At 35.6% G+C, this 24,729-nt stretch overlaps 1 protein-coding gene across 1 annotated transcript in view; it reads left to right on the top strand.

Annotated features, from left to right (window-relative positions):
• The window catches only part of LOC150097074 (uncharacterized), a 376,162-nt gene that overhangs the window by 164,758 nt on the left and 186,675 nt on the right, over positions 1-24,729 (top strand). The window contains exon 7 of the mRNA XM_090408120.1: positions 18,027-18,113. Coding sequence (XP_090264246.1) covers positions 18,027-18,113 — 87 coding nt within the window. The remainder of the gene's footprint in view (positions 1-18,026; positions 18,114-24,729) is intronic.

The following is a 24,729-nucleotide window of genomic DNA, read 5'->3' as shown; positions in this document are numbered from 1 at the left end:
TAATAATAATAATAAATACATTACCAAAAAAGCCATTACAAATGGAAGAACAGAGAAAATTGATATAGTTTCCTCCTATGTTTACCTAGGACGAAAGACTGTGGTAGAGGCTGATTGTAAAAAAATTGCATGTGAAATTCAGCTTTGTTGGATAGCCTTTGGAAAACATCATGAAGCACTCAAAGGAAACTCCCAATATGCCTTAAAAGAAAAATATTTGACAGTTGTATTACTTCCAATCATGACACATGGAAGTGAATCATGGACTTTCAATCATTACTTAGTATTACCATTCTAGAAAGAAGTGCAATACTTGGGTTAGAGCTCAGACCAGAGTGAGAGCCATAACGACCATTAAAATATGGAGTTGTTAATTAATTCACAGGTCATATTGCAAGAAGTAACATTCAAAAATGGACAAAGTTGATATCAGAATGGTATCCTAGAGATGGAGAGAGAGCTTCAGGAAGACGAAAGAGATAGAGGGGGTTTGGATGAGATTAAAGAGATGGTTGGAATTCAGTGGAATAAAAAAGCCGAAGATAGGAATGAATGTAGGACTTTGGGGTCATGATTGGGGAAGGCCTTCATCCAGCAGCGGACAAAACATGGCTCATGATGATGACAATACAATACTATTATGGGAATGGTCTACCATCCCATGTAATTTCATTTAATTTAATTTGTAACCAAGTGAAAAAACTTTCTGCATCTGTCTCTAATCCAGAGAATTTTAATAATGTGATATACCTTTTTATTACTTGTTTATGGGAAAGATAGGACTTCTGCATTTATTCAACCTTGGTATTTCTTTTGGATCTGACCCCCATTAATGAGACCTCAGTAAAGGTCAAAACTCAATATTAAATATTTCAATCTGGGTAGAGACCCTTCTCAATAATGCATGGCATTATACACATCCGAAAGAAAGTGTGCTTTTCATTCTGGAATGCAATTAGTGCAAAGTCATCAACCTCTATATACAAGTAGAAGTCATCAACCTCTGCATTCCTAGTTGTGAAGATACTTCACTTGCAAACTTTGTTTGCTCACACTTGGATAATGGATTAAATCAGAATATAATTTCTTTGCAAGTTTAATTTGAACCGTCAGATTTGCTTATGGTTTAAGCTAGTACAGAATACAGTTTAGTCAGTGTAGTTCCCAATTTCCAACCCATCCTTGTTCATTTAATATCAGATGTTTATCTAGATAGTACTGTATTTTGTATTATCTAGCTAGTATGGAATACAGTTTAGTTCCTAATTTCCAACTCATCCTTGTTCATTTAATATCAGATGTTTATCTAATAACTGCAAGAAGGTGAGGATGGATCATTAGGTCAGAAACCTCAATCATTTCTCTGCATTCCTTAGTCTCCTCCCCATTATCTAACTTTAACTCTTAAGTGATCCCTAAAGCAATAAATGATCTAACATAATTAAGCTTATTACAGCAGGGCAAAACTAGATTCTTAGATTGCATTCAGCTTTCTCTGGTAGTGAACTTTTTTGATAGTATTAGCTTCTTGGGTATGGCGATATGTTTATTGTTGCTGTGTTTGATTGTCATATGAGGGTTTTAAATATAGTAGTGGCAACATGTGCACAAAATGCAAAATAGTTTATTTATCACGTCTATACAATTACATCCTCTGCTTGTTTCCAAATTTGTGGGAACTGCTGGATACCATCAGCAATGTTGCTTGTCGATATCAGTGAGAGTGTAACTCACTGCTTGAAGAACCTCTTACACATCATGAAACTGCATGAAAATGAAAGAACCCCCAGAGGTTCTTTCATTTTGGGAAACAAGTCAAAGTCACATCAGATGTTTATTCAAGAACATCCTCTGTATCCAGTGAATACAGAGGATGCTCGAATACTTCCCATTGCCACTTGTCCAACAACTCTATCACCAGTTGTGACACATGGCATTGAAGCATTATTGTGCAACAAACACTGTGGAGAACCGATGAAAAAATCTGGTTGCTTTTTCTTAAAACCAGATGCAAATGTTTCTCCAGAAATCGTCTATAGTACTGCATGTTAACAGTTTGTCTTTAGGGCACAGCACGGTGAAGAATGACACTTTAAACGTTGAGCGACTATCAGCATGACTTTGACTTGGTGGGTTGGTCCCTGGCAAAGTTTTTTTCAGACAGAGTGATCCTGAATGGCACCATTCGTTGATTATCTCTTCACTTTAGACTCATAAGCCCTTGTTCAAGATTCATCGATGGCTACAACGAATTCAGGTGAATATCCGCTGAATATGGAGGATGTTCCAGTACTTCCCAAGTAAATACACGGGTTCGCCATTGAATTCAGGGATGCATTCCCATTGTTTTTGTACCAGATGGAGGCCAGCAACCACATACCTATGCCATTTTTGCATCTTACTCAAGTGATGTGGAACCCAATGAGCTGAAATTTTGCATATACTGAAGTTATCTTTTAGGATGTGCCAAACACTTTGGTGGTTTATTCCAGTTTCCTGGGCTAACTGGTGTACAGTCCAACTGTGAGGAGTCCCTGAACAAGCTCAACAAGTTCATCTGAAATTATGGGTTGTCCTGCACGAAATGCACTGACCCATCTTGCAACAGTCCAGTACAGTAGGGCACTATCATTGCAGGCTTCCCTAAGACCACGATAACAGTCACTCGCAGTTTTACCTCATGTAACTGGAACCTTGATCCAGGACTATTGTTCTAATCTTGTGAATATACCTTAGAGCAGTGCTTCCCAAACTTGTGGATGTCAGGGCCCCCTTTGCAAAAATTAAAATATTTCACAGCCCCCCTCGAAAAAAAAATCATAATACAGAGATATATTATTATAATGTTTATTGTATTTATATTCAATGCAAACATACACAGCGAATATTGCAAAAATCAAATGCATATATTACATTTTTTGCCTCTTACCGTTTGGTTCTGAAGACGATGTGGGCTGTTCTGGTAAAATATGAAATACTGTTCTTTTTTTTTTTTTTTTTTTTTTTTTTGAGTCTGTTTCTGCTTCTTCTGATTGTTCGCGGGATTTTTTTTTATTTTTTTTATCAGCCACTTATCCATCTCAGGGTTAACTTTTTTAACGTAGAATAGATCAAATAATATCACCACTTACCAATACTGGCACACCACAGACTGATAACATAAAATTAGTGAATATTACCTGAATAAGGGAATCCCCGGACCAGGAACATTTTTCTCTTTTGTGACTTTTCTCCCTTTACGGTAATTAAGCCTAACGCGAAACAGACAAAAAGGCAGGTTATTAAAACGTGCATATGATTGGTGCGGTATTAACAAAGATCGCGCAACCGAAAGATAAAAGCATAGCTGACAATCGAGTTGAAATGCTAACTCTCTCTTCAACCGAATTCCATATGTGAAACTGCCATAACATTCATTATATATATATATATATATATATCATCATCATCATCATCATCAAATTCCTGCCATGTACCCTCAAGGGGTGTACAGGATATGACAGTACTACATGAAAAAATTACATCATTACTAACTTCCTATCTACAATTTTCCTCCAAATCAGTCTGTTACTTGTCAAGACTCCAACATTATCAGATCTTATATTTCTATCGTCTAAGGCACTTTGTACCGTATCAATCCACCTATATCTTGGTCTTCCTCTGGGTCGTTTTCCTGCCAACCTGGCAGAGAACACTTGTTTTGCTAATCTTTCCTCTCCCATTCTATTTAAGTGACCATACCATCTGAGATTAGCTCTGCTAACGCATTCCTGGATGCTGACAATGTCAAGTTCTTCCCTAATATCCTCATTTTTAATATGATATTGCCATTGATGCCATCTGTTCACGCCTCTAATCTTTCTCAGGACTCTCATATCTGCGGTCTCTAGTCTTTGGTCAAGTGTTTTACTTCTGACCCAGCTCTCAGATCCATAAGTTAAAATTGGTTTGAAAACAGTCTTGTATACAGCTAATTTAGTGTTCCGACTAATTTCTTTCTTATTCCATATGAATTTATTCAATTGACTTCCCACGATACCAGCTTTGCTGATTCTGTTGTCTATTTCTATATTTAGTTTACCATCTTCAGTAAAAATTGTGCCTAAGTAGCTGAAATGTTTTACTTATTCCACAGGTTCTCCATTCACAACACAGTTGACATTTTCAATGATTCTGCCTATTTTCATTGTCTTTGTCTTTTTATTGCTGACCTTCATACCATATCTATTACAACAGCTATTCAATTTAGTCTATTCAATTTAGTCAGCTATATATATATATATATATATATATATATTACTTAGTTTTAACACTTTTAGAGATTTTAACACGTTCGGTTGAATTTTATTGCTGCCTTGGGAAATCGAACTCACACACATCTAATTAATAACAATAGTTTTTAGTTAGATACTGTGTTTGCCCATGCAACATATGGTTTTGTTTCAGTCTATACAGCATAGTTTCTGTATGAGGGGACACGTGATTCATTAATTAGTGTGTTTTTATCCCAGTTGTCTCTAATTGCACTATTTGTTTAGAAATATATTAAACAGACTCCTCATACCTTATTCACTGGCATAATAAAAGTACTTGTTTTTATTGCCTCTGCAGTATAGTGGCTATCAGGGAGGGCGTGTTGTTTACCACTGCAAGCGAGTTACTATCTCCCCACATGAACTTGTTTAAGCTTTCTTTCATGTGTGAAGTATATGCGAAACTTTTATTGGTAACAGAAAACTAGTTCGGATGACATTGATAATATAAAACGAGTTTTGTCAATATCAACAGTCCCTGATTAGAAACGCGTGATGAAAGGGACAGGAAGATTTGGAGCTTCCCTGGAGAGCATTCGAAGTAAATACAATTAACCACTGCTTTGAAATGAAACATATGAATAAGCAATATTTACTAATATTCATTAAGTGCCGAATTTGAGCTTAATTGGAAGCAAAGTTTGTGAACCAACACCAATGTATGAATTTTTCCATTAAAATATAAAAAAAATAAAAAAAAAGAAATAATAAATAATAAAAGTTAAATACTGTTTCTTTTAAAAAAAAAAAATCTACTTAGTCTTAAAACATTTTAATTTGTTTTCATTATTTCACGGCCCCCCTCAACAAAACCTACGGCTCCCCAAGGGGGCCGCGACCCACAGTTTGGGAAGCGCTGCCTTAGAGCATTGCACACTGAGACATTGACTATAATCACTTCCCCACAGAGGGACACTTGTTAGAATAGGCTGTGTTGCCTTGTGCATACGTACAGTACATGCAACTAGTGCCTCTGTCTAGAGTAACATTTGAGTTACCAACTACATCTCCTCAGTGTTGCCACTACTTTATTTACAACCCTCGTAGAAATGAGTGAAACAGTCCAAAATTATCCTGAATTATGTACATTGAGATTTCTTGATAACCAGACCATTTTTTTGTTAAATAGATCAAACTTTTTTCTTAAGCTGGCACAAGATGGTGTTGTGATCGGCTCTCTGGATGTCAAAATATTTCTTTGAGGTTTTATATTTAAATTATTTCAGCAGTCATATGGAATTGGGAAAAAAAAATTGATTTATGATATATTCTTACATGCTCCAAATACGTGCACTAGGCATTTTAGTATGAAATACTTTTCCAGCTTTTTAACAGATAGAAAAGTATTTTCCATAGAATGTTTTGAAAGTTAAAAAGTGCTCCTAAATTGTGCATGGTTGAAAAGAATCCAGTTTGTCACAAGTGAAGGTAATTTTCATTAATAGGAAATCTGTATTCATTTATTTTTCATTCATTTTGTCTTGTTACTTTGTCAGATATGTTGTACAGAACTGCTTTAACAGTGATTAATAAAAATGTAATCTAATATATTTCCATGTGGTGGCCGGATCAAGAATAGCCCCACCATACCTCATGTATGTCGTTTGAGATGACTAAAATGGGTGCCCAGGGGTATAGCTATGCCATCCTGTCCCCGTGGGTTATAAATACGGAGGCCTGGTCCTCCAGGTTGGGAGTTATATTCAGAGAAATACTGAATATATATACACATATATACAACTGGTCTGAAGGTTATAGTCAGCACTCCTGTCATCAGACTTGCTCTGATATGGCTGGTAACCAAATTAGAGGACCAATTTATTACTCAAAAGTCTCATGCAAGTAGAAACTGGACAGACAAATTGGAAACAAGCCCTGGACTGGTAAAGGATACGATACTGAAAAACTGGAAAAGATATAATCAAATTATCAGAGTGCCAACATGGAATGTAAGAGGACTTTTTCACAAAGACAATGAACTAGACAAATATTAAAAAAGTTATGACATAAAAATAGCAGCTATAACAGAAACAAAAAGGGATTAAAGAATTAAACCATTACATTCAAATATATAGTGGTGTAAAGAAATCAGAAAGAGTAAAAGCAGGAACAATACTTATGATATCTAAAGACTGGAAAAATAATATACTTAGCTACAAATATTGGAATGAAAGAATAATAGAAGTAAGATTAAAAATACAAAGAGGAAACACCAATATTTAGTGTTTATGCTCCTGAGGAGAATAAAGAGGAAGAATCAGAAGAATTTTATAAACTGCTTCAACAGATAATTAATAAAATAAATAAAAATGATTACATATTCATATTAGGATATCTAAATGCAAGAATAGGTAACAATTAAAAATTGTATGGGAAATAATAGAGAATCACAACAAAGTAAAAATGGTGTACGATTAATAGACTTTGTGCTGTTCAATAACTTGAAAATAGTAAATTCCTTCTTTAGACATAAAGAAGTTCACAAATATACCTGAGAAGCAAGAGGCTACAAATCTAATAATAGATGTCAGTCTATAGAGGTCTACATCTAGATACAGATCATTATGCAGTAATTGGGTAATACATTATGGGTAATATATCAATATCCCCAAATAGTTGAAGCTGACAATAAACAAAGAACCAACAGAAAACATATTATTATTATTATTACCACCCCAAGACCTCATGGAGGTCTTGGGGTGGTAATAATAATAATAATATGTTATCCTTTTATCACACACACAGCTCATCATACCATGTTTTAAACACATTCAAACTCTTTGCAGACACCACATTCCCAGGCAAGGCATTCCAATCATTCACAACTCTGCACGAAAAAAACCTGCCTCTCACTCCCCTACTCCCACCCTCTTTATACAGTTTCAAGGGATGACCTCTGGTTCCCCCCTGATCTCCCACTATTCTCTGTAAAACTTCTCCAGCATTGATCCTATAACAACTCCTTACCAACTCTGTCCACCTGTCCACCAGAATCTGCAAATTGCATCTTCTCAATCTTTCCTCATACTTGACATGCCAGAGGTCAGAAACTACCTTAGTCAGTCTCCTTTGGACTTTTTCCAACATCTCTTCATCCTTCTGAAAACCTGGTGACCAAATCTGGGCACAATAGTCCATGTGTGGCCTAATCAAAGCCTTATACAATGGAACAAGAACTTCCCTACTTCTACACTTCAGTGTCCTCCGCATCATTCCCAGAAGCCTTTGTGTTGTCTTCACAATTTTGGTGATGTGTCCCCTAAATTTTAGATCCTTATCCACTATTACTCCCAGATCTCTTATTTCCTTTACCTCCAACAATATATTCTCACCAAGCATAAATTCTGCATCCCATCTTTGTTTTCCAAATTTTATGCAACATTGAACTCACATCCCCATTTCCGTACCCAATCACTCAATCTATTTAAGTCTTCCTGTAAGGCCACAACATCTTCACTACACTTCATGGTTCATCTCAACTTTGCATCATCTGCAAATAACTGAATATCTCCATCCAAATCTTCACCTATATCATTAATATACAAGTTAAACAGCAATGGACCTAAAACAGACCCCTGAGGCACTCCACTAGTGACTTTCCTTTTCCTGGATATCACTCCCCCATACACAACTTGTTGATACCTATCAGATAGCCAGTCTCCAATCCAATGCACCAATCTAATATCCAACCGCATCTGCTCTAGTTTGACTGTCAACCTATCATGAGGTACTCTATCAAACGCCTTTGCGAAATCCAAGTATATTACTGTGTATCCTTTTCCTCTGTCCAAGGAAGCAGTCACTTTATTGTAATAAGTAAATAGATTACTAAAACATGACCTCCCTTTAGCAAATCCATGCTTTCCATCAAAGATAATACCATTGTTATCAACCCAACTCTGGATCCTGGTTCTCACAAGCTTCTCCAACAACTTAACCACAACACCTGACACACAGATAGGCCTATAGTTTGATGCTTGAGTTCTATTCTGTCTACTGTAGGTTCAATGGAGAGCCACCTTGTTGCACAATTGCTAACAATTTTCAGCGGTGCATCATTTTCATTGATAGTTTGATAGAGCTCTTTGTATGCTGCTTCTTGAAGAAGAATGTGAAAAATCACTTATACGTTTCAGCAACTTGAAACTTGAAAATTCTTATTTTCTCCCAAGAAAATTAGAATTTTCTTGGGAGAGATTCTGCACAAGTGTGAGACATTGCCAGTTGTAATGAATGGCATACACATCTAATTAAAATTAAGGAGGGAATATATGCCTTCAGTTGTTCATAAATGCTATTATTGACACAAACCATAACACTGCCGTTGTCTGTACCAATTGCAATGAGATTTTTAATGTCCAGTTTCTTGGTCAAGAGCTCTTTTTTCAGTGCAACCCCTAGCATCACACTTTTCTAGAACCACCATACTCAGAAATGTATGCATAATTGTGTTGAATTTCTTGCTATAATAAATGATGGCCATTTCTAAAATCTCATTCACTGTGATATCATTCGATTTGTCTATTAGCAAGCTGAAATTTTCATCTCCAATGTCCACAGTTAGATCATCTTCAAAAAACTCATTTAGAATATTCTTTACAAGTGCAGAGCACTTAGTTTGGTGCATTTGTCATAATTTGACTCTCTGGGCCGATATTTTTGCAAAGATCTATTAGATGATCGCAACTGTTGAATGATGAGTGACAACAAAGAAATAATGCTAACCTACTTTTGAAGTTTGCAGTCTCAGACTTTTTCACAAGCATATTTGTAATATGAACAGCCTTATATGGAACTGCAGCAAGATGTTTCTTAGTTTCGCTATGCTTTACAAGTTGACAATATTTAGCAGCTATATCACATCTGCAAAACTTACAGTGGCCTTTTGTAGCATCACCAGGAACTTCACACAACCATTTACTAAACATTCCATTTGCAACCACTCCCTCCTAAATTTTTGCTTGTGAGCTTTATTTTTCTCTTTGCTCATTTTTGAAGAAGGGTATACAACTCTTTACTGCAACGAATTACAATCAGTCTTTAAAAACTTCCCATTCGCTATCATAACTACCAACCAGAACACTGTGCAAAGACTAACTTGTAGAGGTGCTATCAACTTTAAGGCGACAAAATGGCACTTTTGTTGGGCCACATGACTGACTGACTGACGTCATCATGCATTTGAAACGTGTACGATGCTCGCACCAAACATACAATACAATTCCTTATCAAATGCGAACATCTGGAAAACTTTTAAAACAATTCCTTTAACAATAAGTTACAAAAACAACTAAAAAGAGCTGAAACTAGTTCTGAAGGAGCTAGATTTGGAGCTAGGTGCTAGATCAAAATTTTTGGAGCTAGGGAAGAAAAAAAAGAGGTAAAAAGGCAACACTGCTCCTGATATAACAGGCCTGGTTGGCCGAGTGGTTAGCATATCCGCTCTCCAGCCAAAAGGCTGCGGGTTCGAATCCTGCCGTTGGCATGGATGTTTGTGATTGTCTGTGAAAATAGTGGTGGTAGTCAGCAGTAGATGGCGCTGGTGTAGATGAAGGTAGCTACAGCTAATGGAGTGGTGGAGATGGAGAGCTGTAGATCAGGTGTCTCCCTCAATGAGTCTTTGGACTCCCTGAAGGTGTTATGTAATAATAATAATAACATTCAAAAGTGATAAATCAGAAATCATAACATTAGATGAATTAATGGAAACTCTAAAGAAAATGAAAATTAAGAAAGCACCTGATAATGATGGAATAAATTTAGAATTATTTAAATACGCTAGCTTAAAACTACATCAGAGATTATTAAACCTGCTAAACAAAATTTTACAATAAGGAACAGCTCCAGATGACTGGAAAAAATCAGTTATTTTACCTGTTTACAAAATAGACGAGAAATCAAATTATTCAAATTACAGAGGAATGAGTTTGTTGGATTCTGGATATATAAATATACACAGCACTATTGGAAAAGAAAATAAACAACTATATTGCAAAACATTTAGTAGAAGAACAAAATGGATTTAGAAAGGGTCAATCATGCATTGATCCAGTCTTCACTTTAAAACAGTTAATTGGAAAACAAAGAGAAAGTTAGCCGATCTCATACGGAGGTAGCAGGGTTTTTTCTCCCGGAAACTCGGGTTTTTCATCCCGCATGCAGACAAATCGGCACTTCAGAACACACACAATTTACAGACAAAAAATACTAGTTGTGGTTGTGGTGGAGGTGGGCGGTGGATGGCGTAGATGGAGATGATTCGTAGTAGAGGTTCAGTGTAGTAGTTGAGACAGTTGTAGGTGTCCTCCTGCGATGAGTCTTCGGACTCCTTGGAGGTGTCACGAATAATAATAATAATAATAATAATTTAATCTAAATACTCATATATTATTCATAGATTATGAAAAAGCTTTTGAAAGCAAAGGAATGAACTCTTTGAAATATTAATTAAAATAGAATTACTTCCACAATTAATAAAAGAATTAATAAGAATTCTACAAGAATTAATGAAAGCAGTGGGCAGTATTTATGAAAATATCATAACTGTGAAAACCAAACAACACACAACACACCTTACAGAGTAGATAAAAATAAATAGAGGAGTAAGACAGGGATGTAGCCTGTCTCCAATTCTTTTTAATATATATATATATATATATAAATGAAATATTAAAAGAATGGCAGTGTATCAATAAAACAGGAATTCAATTAGAAACAAATTATTGTTTAAATTCATTATTATATGCAGATGACCAAATTTTAATCACTTAACACAGAAGACGAATTACAGTTGGCTCTCTACAATCTTGACAGGATTGCTACCAAATACAGGATGAAAATATCTACCAAAATAACAAAAGTTATATCATTTAAAGGACAGGAACCCACTAAGAAGCAAAATAGTTCTAAACAGCAAACCAATTGAACAAGTTAATAATTTTAATTATCTTGGTTGTAATATAAGTTACATCGAAGAAACTGATTCAAAACATAAAATTAGTAAATTCACCAAAACTATAGGCATGATTAATAATATTTTCAAGCCAAATTTGGTACTAGACTAAGAATATTTGATGTTTTAACAAAACCCATAATATTATAAGGAAGCAAGACATGGACAATGAAGAATATACATTACCAAAGGATAATATCATCAGAAATGAAATTTCTAAAAACAGCAGGCTATACTAGATTAGATAAGAAAAGGAATGCAGTTATTTTAAAAGAACTTCAACAACAACAACCAATTTTACAAACTATAGAAAATTATAGAAATCAATGAATCCAACAAGTAAATAGAATGTCAACAGAAAGATTACCAAAAAGAATACTAAATTATAAACCAAAAGGAAAAAGAAGTAGAGGAAGACCCCTAAAAAGGTGGTGTGAGACCGGAACCAGTAGGCCTAACCGTGGAAGGAAGAAGAAAAGAAAATATCTAGTATATGTATCTAATATATAAATCTAATAATATATCTAATATATTTAATATATAATAAATCTAATATATTAATTGTTATCTAATAAAATTCTGACGTCAAGGCTATCAGGTGAAAAGACGTGCTGATAGAGAGCTCCTGAAAGATTTGTGATTTGTTTTTATTTATTAAGTGTTTTCTTAGATTATATTATTGTAGTTTTTTTAGTGTAATTATAGTACTATAACATTTTATAATATAATTGCAGAAATGTTATTACTTTTTACTACTCTTAAAAATGGTACCAAAAACTCATTGTAACAAGGCAGTTACTACTGAGGAGAGTATTTGTCCTAATGAACAAAAGTACTGCTGCAGTGATGATAATTTATCTGAGGATATGTTGACATTAGAAATATCTTGATAAAAGAATTATTAGAAAATCTACCAGGAATTGGAAAAAGTGGAAAACGTTTAACTGAACTTAGACAGGGTAAGAAAAAGAAACAAAACAAGAACAGGCAGGAAAGTACTGAACCTGGTAGTCAAAATATTAATAACAACAAGGTAAGTCAGTTCAAATCTAAGAAAAAAGAAGTCATATGGTATGGTGACTTAATTTTAAAATTTGTGCTTGCCGAGGGAGTCACCACTTCTAGTTTCCTGGGAGCAAAAATTAAAAATATGACAAATGTAATTGAAAACCAAAAAAGAACAGTAAAAGAGATGGTAGTTCTGTTAGGTACAAATAATTTAAGTAGTGACAAATATAGTATGAGAGAAGATATGAAAGGTCTTTTGGAAGAACCGAGAAAGAAATGTGAGAGAGTAAAAATTGTTGGATTACTACCCAGATATGGCAGTACTGAGTTAAGAAGTAGGATGACGAGGGCAAATGATTTCATGTGCAGGCTGTGTAAAAGATATGGATGCAAATTTTCAGATGTCTGGGTTGTGTTTGATGACAGAAAAGACTTTTATAAGAAAGATGACCTGCACTTGAATTCATTTGGCATTAGAAGCTTGGAGAAATTACTTCTTGGTGTGAGACCTAATGCAGAGAGTCAGGGAAACTAGATCATCAAGGGAGGAATGAGAAAAATGTGAGTGAAAGTTCAGCTATGGTATGCAAATGTGATAAATATATGAATGTCTTCAAACATGGTTATGTATATGGTGAAGGGATGGAAAAATATGTTTTAGGTTCCAATGTGAAGTGAAAAGAGAAAATTCTAGAACCAGACCAAATATATTGCATATCTTATATATATAGATTGCATTCTTATAATTAAAGAATAGGCTAGGTAATTTATTATGTCTATACACAAATGCCAGGAGCATTAGAAACAAAGGGGTTGAGTTCGTTGCTTTATTGAATACGATGTTGCTTAAGATTGTTGGCATTAGTGTAACCTGGCTATCAGAATCTGATATGGTAAGTGGGATTGAGTGCAATGGGTATACTATTTTTAGGAATGACAGAAGAGATAGGAGAGGAGGAGGAGTGCTACTAATTATATTAGATGACTTAAGTCCACTTAGGGTAGAAACACAAGAAAACATTGATGGTAACAATGTCTCATATAGCGGTGAGTTTGAGTCTATCTGGTGTGAAGTGGAGGTTAACAGAATGAAATATATGGTGGAGGTATTGCTATAGACTTGGCAGCTCAGTTGCAGGGGATGAAGAAATGCATTGCTAATTTAGCCTTATGGGTACCAAACGAATGATCATTATGGGTGACTTTAATTTTCCAAACAGTGATTGGGTAGAAGAGAAATCTCATGATAAGAAAGAAGAAGAATTTATTGAATTGTTGCGAGACAACTTTCTCAAGCAGCATGTGAAAGAAGGAACTTGGGGTCAAAGAGTGTTGGATTTGCTCATTGCATCAGAAGGGGTCTGTCAAGGATATGGCTATTTTACTACCAATTGGTGACAGTGATCATGCTGTACTTTCTTGGAAAGTATCTAATTGTATTGATGCTCCGATTAAAACAGGTTACATGCTGAACTACAAAGCTCGAAATTATGATCAACTTAGGAGAATACTATTCTTTGGTCCCATGGTATTATTAAATTGTGATAGATTGTGAATTTAGGAATTCCACTCTTATCACGGTTTAACAAACATAACCCTATGAAAAGGAAAATAAATACATGTGTTTGTCTCTAAGTGTTATAATACAACTTTGTAAATATGTTAAATGTTTCAAACTTAAGAAAAAAGAGTAATCAAGTATTTCAAGCAAAAGATCACTCACTTGTTTGTGTAAATAACAGTGGATGTGTAAATATTTAATATTTGTTAGAGCCATGAGTATTAAGAGTTGTTGAATGGCTTGCACAAAATTCTGAAGGGGATGTAAATCCAAAGTTCACGAAGCAGTAATGCGAGGGGTTTGCCCAAGGCGATCGCTTACCAACGGCACACGAGAAGGATAACGGAGAAAGGTGGTCGCTGTGACGTTGACCCACGTGACAAAAAGTTCCAAGCGCTAGGTGGACATCGTGGAGTGCGAGAATCAGCGAGATAGAGGGTGAAATAAAAGGGTCAAGAACCCCCCCCCCCCCAAACAAGGCTTTTTTGTTCTGGATCTCCTGGTGTTGGGCTCTCAGTGTTGTGAACTGGAGAAGGGTTGCAGCACCTCCACTCCGGGGGTTTTGGTCGAGGCATCAGCGGAATTTCGAGGTCCGTAGTCCCATGGAGGGAGAATAGGCCCAGCCATCCCCAGAAGGAAGGGTTATGCGCTTGTCATGCAGAGATTGTGAAAGTTCACCGATAGCACAGAGAGCCACGTGTGTGCTTAAAGCCAGCAGAGGGAATCTATGGAAAATTCGATCAAGGAGAGACAATTTCCTGCAGATCAATTAGTGTGATGAACGTCCAAGATAGATAAGTAGAATTTACTAATTTTGTTAGCTATGGTTGAAAGGATTTGTGTCATGTTATGATTCAGAGGAAAGAACATTAATAGTATCATATAAAACTGAACTGTAGTGATCTAAAGATGAATACCATAAATTTACTGCTTCCTTATGGAATTGAATTATAATGTGTGCTTAAAGAATGTTAAGATAAAATTCAGAGTGAAGACTGATATTAGTAACAAATTGCGAATGACATTAATACTATCTAGAGTGGGTTGTGACTGAATTAAAGTAATTATTGCTATGAACTTCGTACCTAGCTAGAGTACTTACTTTGTTGATAGGATTGATATTGCTAATATAAAATAATCAGTTTGAGTATTTGTATGTTGTTAGAGTACTTTAATGTTAACCTAATTGTCAGGAACCTTCTTAAAGTGAGAACTAAAATAACATGTACTGTATATATATATTTATAGTGTTCAATAAACCTTGCTTTTGAATCCAATTAAGATTGTCTGTAATTTGGAATCCGATGCACCTCTAATAAAAACTTAATATGAACCTAAGCAGGAAATTACGAAGTAGAGATTTTGGCCACGTTTGCAAGATACATTCTAGAAAGTACATTCTAGAGATCACCTCTTGATTGATATAGTTTGTTTAATCTAAAAGCCTTAAGTGGTGCAGCAATAAAAAATAAATTTCTTAGAGCTTTATGAGAGGTTGATCTCAGATAATCTGATACACCAGTATTGGCTCGACCCTGAGGCAATTCCCTTGTTATTCAGAGGTACCACGGGATACCTGAGAAAGAGTCTTATGAGTATTTGTATGATAGACTAAAAAGTACGTATATTAGAAAGAAGTCGACACAACAGTATCAGTTACTGAACGGGGAAAATGTCAGCAATTCATGGGAATCTTTGAAAATGGGAATTTTCAAAGATTCCCATGAATTGCTGACAAATTGCTGACATAAAGATTAAAGGTGCTTAAATGAGGTATCTAAATGTATCCCCTAGTGTTTTGAAGAATAAATAGATTGGGAGTGAAATGGATGTCCAACCTTATTAAGCAAGAAATCCACAAAAAGAAGATAAGGTGGAAAGAATAAGAGTGAGAGGAGTTATGAAATATATAAAGCTCAGGCCAGAAAAGTAACGAGTATTGTGAGGAAAGCTAGATTGGAGTATGAAAAGAAATTGGCCATGCAAGCTAAAGGTAATCCAAAAAAATTTTAGTGTTATGCCACAAGTAAAAGAAAGAATGAATGTGGAAGAATAACTTTATTGAATGCAGATGGTACTTGAGTGTTGGAAGCTAAAGAGATTGTTCAGTTAATGAGTGTTCACTTTGCTAAGATATATCAACCAGGTGTTGTAGCGTGCGCAGTGCTACTGCTACATTGTATGAAGAGTTAGAGGTTCATGAAAATGAGGTTGAACAGCTGTTGCATAACCTGGATAGGAATTTGTCTATAGGGACAGATGAAATATCAGCCCATTTGCTAAAGGCATGTTCAGCTGAATTGGCTATGCCTTTCACATGTTTGTATAACTTGAGTCTCAGCTCAGGAATGATACCACAAGAATGGAAGGAATGTATAATAGTTCCAGTGTACAAGGGTGGTGCAATAACTGATGTGTCTAACTACCGACCTATCAGTATCTCTGGTGCGGCTGTGAAGATTTTAGAGTAGTTGGTAAGAACTGGTATACAGAAATGGATAGATAAACATGCTGCTCTGCAAGGAAGGTCATGTTTTAGCTATTTGCTCATATTTTATAGCCGTGTTATGGCCAAGTTGGATAAAGGGAATGGATACACTATGATAATGTTGGATTTTTCTAAGGCATTTGATAGAATACCACATGAAAGGCTGTTGCATAAACTGGAGAATATAGGATTGGAATATAAACTCTTGACTTTGATCATGGGATAGTTGACAGGCAGATATCAAAAAGTGGTATACAGTGGGCGTGAATCTGCCAGATTTAAGGTGAACAGTGGTGTACCTCAGAGTTCAGTCCTTGGGCCATTATTGTTCAATCTGTGCATTAATGACATCAGAAAGGATCTAACATCAGATATGCAATTGTTTGCCGATGATGCAATGATAGGCAGGGCAATCAGGGATGTTACTGATATTCAGCAATTAAAAAATGATTTGAATAGACTGGAAATTTGTGCAAACAAAAATGGCTGTCAATTTAATGTTAGTAAGCGTAAAGTTATGCACTTTGGCATGATTAGAATTCCAGAAGCATATTAGCAGGATTATGCTACAAGACGCTGAAGAGGCAAGGGATATTGGCTTATTGGTGGATAGGAATTTAAAGTTCAAAGGTCACATAGCAAAAGTTGCAAGTACAACTCAGAGGATAATTGCGATGTTGAAGTGAACCTTGGCATGTAAAGATAAGGAAGTCATTTTGCCTCTTTATAAGGCTTTGATAAGACTGCACTTGCATTATTGTGTGCAGATTTGGTCTCCGGGTTCCAAGTGGGTAAAGAAGCTGTGGAAAGGGTCCAAAGAAGAGTTTGAAAGATTATATCCAGATTATGGGATTTAGATTATGAAGACAGATTGCAAGTACACCTAAACCTTTTTTAATGCGAATTTTTTTTACACGAATTCGGAGTTACGCAAATTGGGATATCAAAAATAATTTTTTTTTTACTCGATTTTTATTCACTTTTACACTACCAACCTAAAGTCTAATTTAGGAAAATATCTGTAATTCAAGAAAATTCTGAGAATTTTGTAGAATTGCATTCTTGTTTCTATTAAGAAAATTCTGAGAATTTTGTAGAATTGCATTCTTGTTTCAATTAAGAAAATTCTAAATTCTTACAAATTTCATTTATTGGGAATTCCCCGAATTACATAACTGACTGTGCAACTGTGCATAAAAAAGCAGTTCTTAGCAGTTTGAATTTGGTGTTTGAGTAGACAACACAGTTACCACATTTTTTGCATTTGCATTTTTTAAGTGAAATCAATTTGTTATATGGGGCGATATGATAGAGGTCTATAAACTTTTGAATGGCTGTTATAGGATGTTAACTGATGAAATTTTTTGTTATATGGAAGGTGGGTAGAGAACACAGAGGCATCCATGAAAGTTAAATTTATTTGCAGTCAAGAAAGGGGTAAGAGCTAGGTTTTTCTCCCAGAGAGCAGTGAGTGAGTGGAATAGTTTGCCTTTAGGCAGAGAATCAACTTTAGGGGTATTGAGTGCATCTAGTGTGAATGAATTTAAGGGAAGGTATGATAGCTGGTTTGGGTGATTTATAGCCTCCCTCAATGAGTCCTTGACTCCCTGAAGGTCTCAGATAATAATAATAATATATAAGAGGAAAAGAAAGAAATATAAAATATTGCAGTTTATATAGTGCATTATGTTATTCTAATTCTAGCCTGGTTTATGGCAAGCAGTAAGATCTGCCTCTATTCAAGACGTTCGGCGGCTTATTAATCTTTGGTGTTTTACAGACTTGAAGAAGGTAAATGAACTAAATATAAAGTTTGATATTTTTAAATATATATAAATACCTCTGTAATGCTCACATTTAGTTTTATTTCTCTTTTTATATATGGGTAGTATGAGAGCTCAACTCCAGTCATCGGGAATTCGTTCCTCTGTCCAGGCCTTCTGAACTGTTCGGTGCAGCGACTACAAGACTTTTATACCACCATACTTCAGCATTTCTGGTCGAATATCATCTGCTCCTGCTGCCTTTCCACATTTCAAGACTTTGATGGCTTTTTCTACTTCAAGTATGGATATGTATTCCTGACTGTATGCCCATTGAGTGTTGTTTTACCACTGTGCTATCACTGCTTGTTTCATTTAGCAATTTTTCGAAGTAATTACTCCATACTTCAAGGATATCTTTTTCTCTCGTTTTCATGTGACTTTTATTTTTAAGCTTTTTCAACAACCTCCAGAATATTTTGCCACCTTCTTGATGTTTATTTTTTATGTTCTTGCCAAAATCATCCCATGACTTTTTTTTAGCTAGTTTTACACAATGTTTAGCTTTCTTACATTTGCCTCTGTATTCTCTACGAGCACAAGTTGACTTATTTTCCAGGAACTTTTGATATGCTTTCTTCTTTTCCTTCACTGCTTCTTTAACTTCCTGTGTCCACCATGAAGTTCTGATTTTTCTATCCTTGCAGACAACCTCACCACATGCCTCCCAGGCTGAATCAATCAGGGTTTTCTTCAAGGCTTGCCACTGAATCTCCATGGTTTGGTTCCTGTTCTCAAACTCTTTCATTTTTTCTTCAATAATCTTTGTGTATTTTAGCTTACGGTTCACATCCGAGAAACTTTTATTCGCTTTAAAACTTTCTCAGATGTTATTCTTTTCAATATGAAATTCGATTTTATCCTGCTCAAGACTAAATGGTGATCACTTTCAACTTCAAATCCTCTGTACACTCTGGTGTCCTGCACCATTTTTAAAACATCACTATCAACAATAACATAGTTAATGAGATTTTTCTTATTGCTTGCCTCTTCTCTTCATGTGAATTTGTGCACATTTTTATGTTGGAACATGGTGTTAGTAATAACCAGTCCATGTCCTGAGCAGAAATCCAACAGGTATTTGCCATTATTATTAGCTTTGCTCTTTTCTCCAAATTTTCCCCAAATATTTTTGTTTGTCTGACAATCATTTCCTACTCTGTTATTTTGATACCCAACAAGCACCAAATTTTCCTTTTTCATTGTGTCAGTTGCTTTATCTAAAGCCTCAAAAAACTCCTCCATTTCTACCTTAGTAGAACCTTCTGTGAGATCATAGTACAAATAAGTCTCATTGTCCAGTTCCCCATTCTGATATTTGCCCACACTACTCTACTTGAGACTGCCTGCCATTCAAGAAGATTAGCTTCGTATTTAGTTTTGAATACTATGGCTACTCCTTCTTTTCCTTGATTGTTATTGCCTGAATATAACATTTTGTATTTATTGCTCAGAAAGATCTTGCCAGTTTTTGTCTTTTTTATTTCAGTCACTCCTATTATGTCGGTCTGGTACTTATCTAATTCCTCAGCTAGCTCCATTTCTTTGCCATTCAGACTTCTTATGTTGATAATACCGATCTTTAACTCTGATGATGTTCTGGTGTGTTTTCAGATTTGTTCCAGTAACTGACTTTTCGCTGTTCGCCCTGGTTCCCTGGAGAAAACAACAGGGCCTTGTTTAACCAGGCGACGCCCCAGCCAGCATGAAATTTTTTCATGTTGTACCATCATTTTGTATTTTGGATTAAGCCAATAGGAATACAATTGTCCAGAATACAATTTGGTCGGCTAAATCCCAAATTGGACATTAGGTCAGAAGCCCTGGTCGGTTCTCTGCATTCCTTTAAAGGCTATGTGGAGGTCTCCTCTCAGTTATACAGCTTTGACCCTTAAGCACCCCATATATTTCAGGCCAAATAGAGGCTGTCGGGATCAGATCTTCACTTAACTACAAATAGTCGAGAAATCATGGGAATATAACAAAGATCTGTATTTAAGTTTTGTAGATCTGAAAAGGCATATGACAATGTGCCAAGAGAGAAGCTATTCAATATATGCTACAGTTATATGGTGTCAATGGGGCATTATATCAAGCAATACTTTGTTTTTATTTGAGTTGTAAGTCAGCAGTTAGAATTGAATGAAGTACAGGAAGATGGTGTAATTTTAAATCTGGTGTGAGATGTACATTATGCCATCTGTTATTCATTATCTATATAGATCACATTATGAAGGAAAGTGGTATTAAACATGATATCAAAATTGGAGATGTTAATGTCAGCTCTTTGCTTTATGCAGACGATGTTATACTTCTAAATAAATCTCTACAAGTCTGCAAGATTCCCTGACTAAATTGAATAACTGTTGTAATAGATATGGTATGAAGGTCAGCAATAAAAATTCAAAGACAATGAAAATAAGCAGAATCATTGAAAATGTCAACTGAGTTGTGAACGGAGGACCTGTGGAACAAGTAAACATTTCAGCTACTTTGGCACGATTTTTACTGAAGATGGTAAATTAAATATAGAAATAGACAACAGAATCAGCAAAGCTGGTATGGTAGGAAATCAATTGAATACATTCATATGGAATAAGAGAGAAATTAGTTGGAACAATAAGTTAAAACTGGTTTAAACACTGTCTTGTATACAGCTAATTTAGTGTTCTGACTAATTTCTCTCTTATGCCATATGAATAAGAGAGAAATGGGTCAGAAGTAAAATACTTAACTAAAGACTAGAGACCACAAATATGAGAGTCCTGAGAAAGATTAGAGGCATGAACAGATGGCAGCAATGGCAATATTATATAAAAAATGAGGATATTAGTAAAGAACTTGACATTGTCAGCATCCAGGAATGCATTAGCAGTGCTAATCTCAGATGGTATGTCCACTGAAACAGAATGGGCGAGGAAAGATTAGCAAAACAAGTGTTCTCTGCCGGGAAAACAACCCAGAGGAAGACCAAGATATAGGTGTATTGATATAGTACCAAGTGCCTTAGACGATAGAAATATGAGATCTGGTAATGTTGGAGTTTTGACAAGTAACTGATTTGGAGGAAAATTGTAGATAGGAAGTTAGTAACGATGTAAATTTTTCATGTAGTACTATCATATCCTGTACACCCCTTGAGGGTACATGGCATGAATTTGTTGATGATGAGATATATATTATTTTCACAAGATATGCAAGTAGAAGTGGTGTTTGCATCCATAGCACTAGGCTCTCCAAAGAAAGACTTAAGTTCAATTCAAGTTGTGACTACAGGACCTTTTTCTAAGCTTTTCTTTGACCAGTTCTTGAGTTAGTCAATCTCTAGCATGGGCAAGTGGGCTTTTCTACCCAGAAACTCAGTTTCTTCTGTCTTATAAACTCAAGAAAATCAACTGTAAAATCTACAGTATTTCAGATGATAGCATATTGTGTTAGGGACCACATGAGCATGGCAGCACTTGTTTGCTGTCTCTACACTGGATGCCACTTAAAATTAGTGATATTCTTGGACCTGTTAACTGTGATTGGCTGCTGGTGGAGATTGAACTGCCTACTGAGTCCTTGCCTACTTATAAGGAGAATAAAAGGTTTTAGCTGATCTATTTATTTCTTTTATTTTATCAAGAAGCGTTTTTTTTTTAAATTTTTTTTTAGGAAAGTTTTATTTTTATTTGCGTAAAGTGCTAAAACAAAATGGGAATATGTAAATTAACACATTTACATGCAGTTAGCCAAGAGTTCTGCTGCAGTTTACTAAGGGAGCATAAAAATAATTCTACCATATCTACCGTTACCTCAAGAGAGGTCAACAGGTAATGAAAAATTTTGAAATCTTGATAAACTCAAATGATTAATGAACTTTTTTTGGAGGTGAATTAGAAATACTGTATCTTTTGACTGTAAATGCACATCAAGTACATACACAAAAGCCTTTCTAGTGGAGTCATTATTGACAGTGTCCTTTGGTTGCAAAGACCTGGATTCAAACTGTGTCTAAGATATGAAGAATATTTATAATAGCTTTCAGCTTAACTTGTCTCAAGCAAAGATAACAATATAATCTTTCTCAAATTTATTTTTATTTTTTCCTTACAAAACAAACTGACCATCTTATGCAGGTAGGAGTAACCATCTTATGATGTCAGTGATGTTTATGTGAACTCTAGTGACTTAAAATGGAACGAAATGATGAGAGGCCATTACTCTTAAGATGAAGTTATTATTGTTGCATGCCACTTCCAAGGAGTCCAGGAACTCGTTGTGGGAGGGCACTCCACACTAGACCACCTACTGTCTACACATAGAAATTATATAAGATAAATAAGAAATTTCATATATTCTGTGATGAGTATCACATGATCAGAGTGAATACACAAAAAAGAAAGTTACATGAAGCAGGAAAGGAATGAACAAAGATCACAGACTGCTTCTGTTCAGCTGCCCTCCAGCCAATCACATGTTGCTATTGGAAACTCCTGGAAACTGTAAACATATTCCTTGAAACAGTTATAAACAAGTATAGCTAAAGGCCAAAGGAACAGAAGTTCTGAGAAAAATTTTGGCAATGAATGGTAGAATCATACTAAAAATTGAAAATTTGGAAAGAGAATCTGATCATTAGCAATCTGACATTGCTCTTTAAACAGCATGGAGTGAAGGGTTTGCAAAATAGGTGTTTGATGGCAAGAAAATACCCCAAGTAGATCTTGGTCTATCAGGCCTGTTGTCAATTTATCTTTGGTTTTTAAATCATGAACAGAATTTCATATGAAATTTCCCATTGTTTTTATGTGATTCCCACTCATGAAAGATTGTAACTATATAGTAGATTAGTACCATGAGTGGGCTAAGGATTTTTTCTTCTATTTTCTTTAAATTATTTTGCATTTTTTGAATTTTTGTTTGTTTTTTACATAATCTGGAAACCCTGCTCTAGAGACCAAACATTGAATCATTTTCAAGCCGCTTCAGGCTTCCAATAAGTAGGATTGTGGTCACACACACACACACTGGGTAAGGAAACTCACCTCCCACCTAAAGACAATTACAAACATCCATGGCGAGATTTGAACCCGTGATGACCTGTTAATTGGAGAGTGTATATGTTAACCACTCGGCCAACCAGACCAGACATTCAGCTATAATAAATAACACAAAAATATCTTTTAAATAGTTTTTCTTGGTACCAGAGCCAGATTTATTCTCTCCTCTCTTGATTCCATACTTATCAGTTATGCCACACATTTTTTTCATTTGCCATGTGATAAAAAAGGGAACTTGTATGTGGAGCAGTGAAGTCTGGTCACTTTGCAGGAAGTGGAGGTGGGGTGATTGCCAGCACTTTCACATTGTTAGGAGTTAGTAGCTCAGGATGTATCTTACAGGGAATAGGCATTAAACCATTAGACTGTAGGAAACTGTTCAGGACTAAACCAACATAAGAAGTTGGTGTTGAAGCTTTGCATCCTGCACCATCAAAGGAAAGGCCAAGTCTCTGTTGTACTAGGAAACTTGATAAGTGTTTTGTCCACTGCAATACCAGTACTTTATGTACTGGAGCTTTGAAGTGGCCAAGCCACGATATTGAATTTGATATGGATATATGGGCAGCTGATAAATAGCTACCATAGAGTAGTATATGGAGGAACAAAATCCAGAAGGCAGTGTGCTTCAAGGCTCTGTGCTTGGACCACTGCAATTTAATTTGCTCATCAGTGAAATATGAAATGATTTCAATAGAGAGAGAGATTAAGTTTTTTGTTGATAATGCAAAATTGGGTAGTGCAATAGTTAATCAAGGCAATATAGAGAGCAGAATGATTAAATAGGCCAACAGTATCGGTTAAAGATAAATGGATGTCAGTTCAATGTGGAAAAGTAGTTATGCATTTTGGGATGAAAGATTACAAGCTTCGTACTGCATTGATGGAACTGTACTCCAGGAAATTGATGAAGCTAAGGATTTAGGCATGTTGGTGAATGGGGAATTGAAGCTTGGGGGGTATATTACTTGCTTATTGAAGAACACTAACAAGCAGAGATAAAGGAAGTTATCATTTTACTTTATAAAGTTTTGATACAGCCACATATGATTATTATGGACAGGTCTGGTCACATTGGTTTCTTGAAGATGAGAAAGTGGTGGAGAGGAAGGATCCAGTGGCAAGTAACCAAGATGGTGAGTGTTCTGTGGAATACATCCTATGAAGATAGATTGAGGGTTTGTGTGTCACAGATGTTGGTTGGTTGGTAGGCAGAAAATGCAGAATATGATAGAAACATTCAAGTTGCTAAAAGGGTTTATAGGAATGAAACAGAGAAATTCTTCAGTTCTTGGCTAGTGGATATACCAGTGGGTCATCTCTGAAAAATGAATAAGAATGCAGTTAGTAAGAGCCTCACAGGAATAGATTTTTTGCTTGGAGAATGAGGAATGATTTCCTGAGTGTGATGCAGTGCTTTTGTCAGCGAATACCATTAAGGAAGTCTGGTAGGTGTTGCATTGGATAATCTGGGCTTCCCACAGTGAGTCTTTGAAATCCATGTAGACTGTAAAAATGATTGTCATGTAGTACAGCATG

This window comes from Typopeltis vanoorti, chromosome 18, assembly GCF_054136105.1.
Source record: "Typopeltis vanoorti isolate ZY-2024b chromosome 18, IOZ_Tvanoo_1.0, whole genome shotgun sequence".
NCBI classification, from domain to species: Eukaryota; Metazoa; Arthropoda; class Arachnida; order Uropygi; family Thelyphonidae; genus Typopeltis; species Typopeltis vanoorti.
Note: the sequence above shows the minus strand (reverse complement) of the source record. Positions and strands in the feature narration are given on the sequence as shown.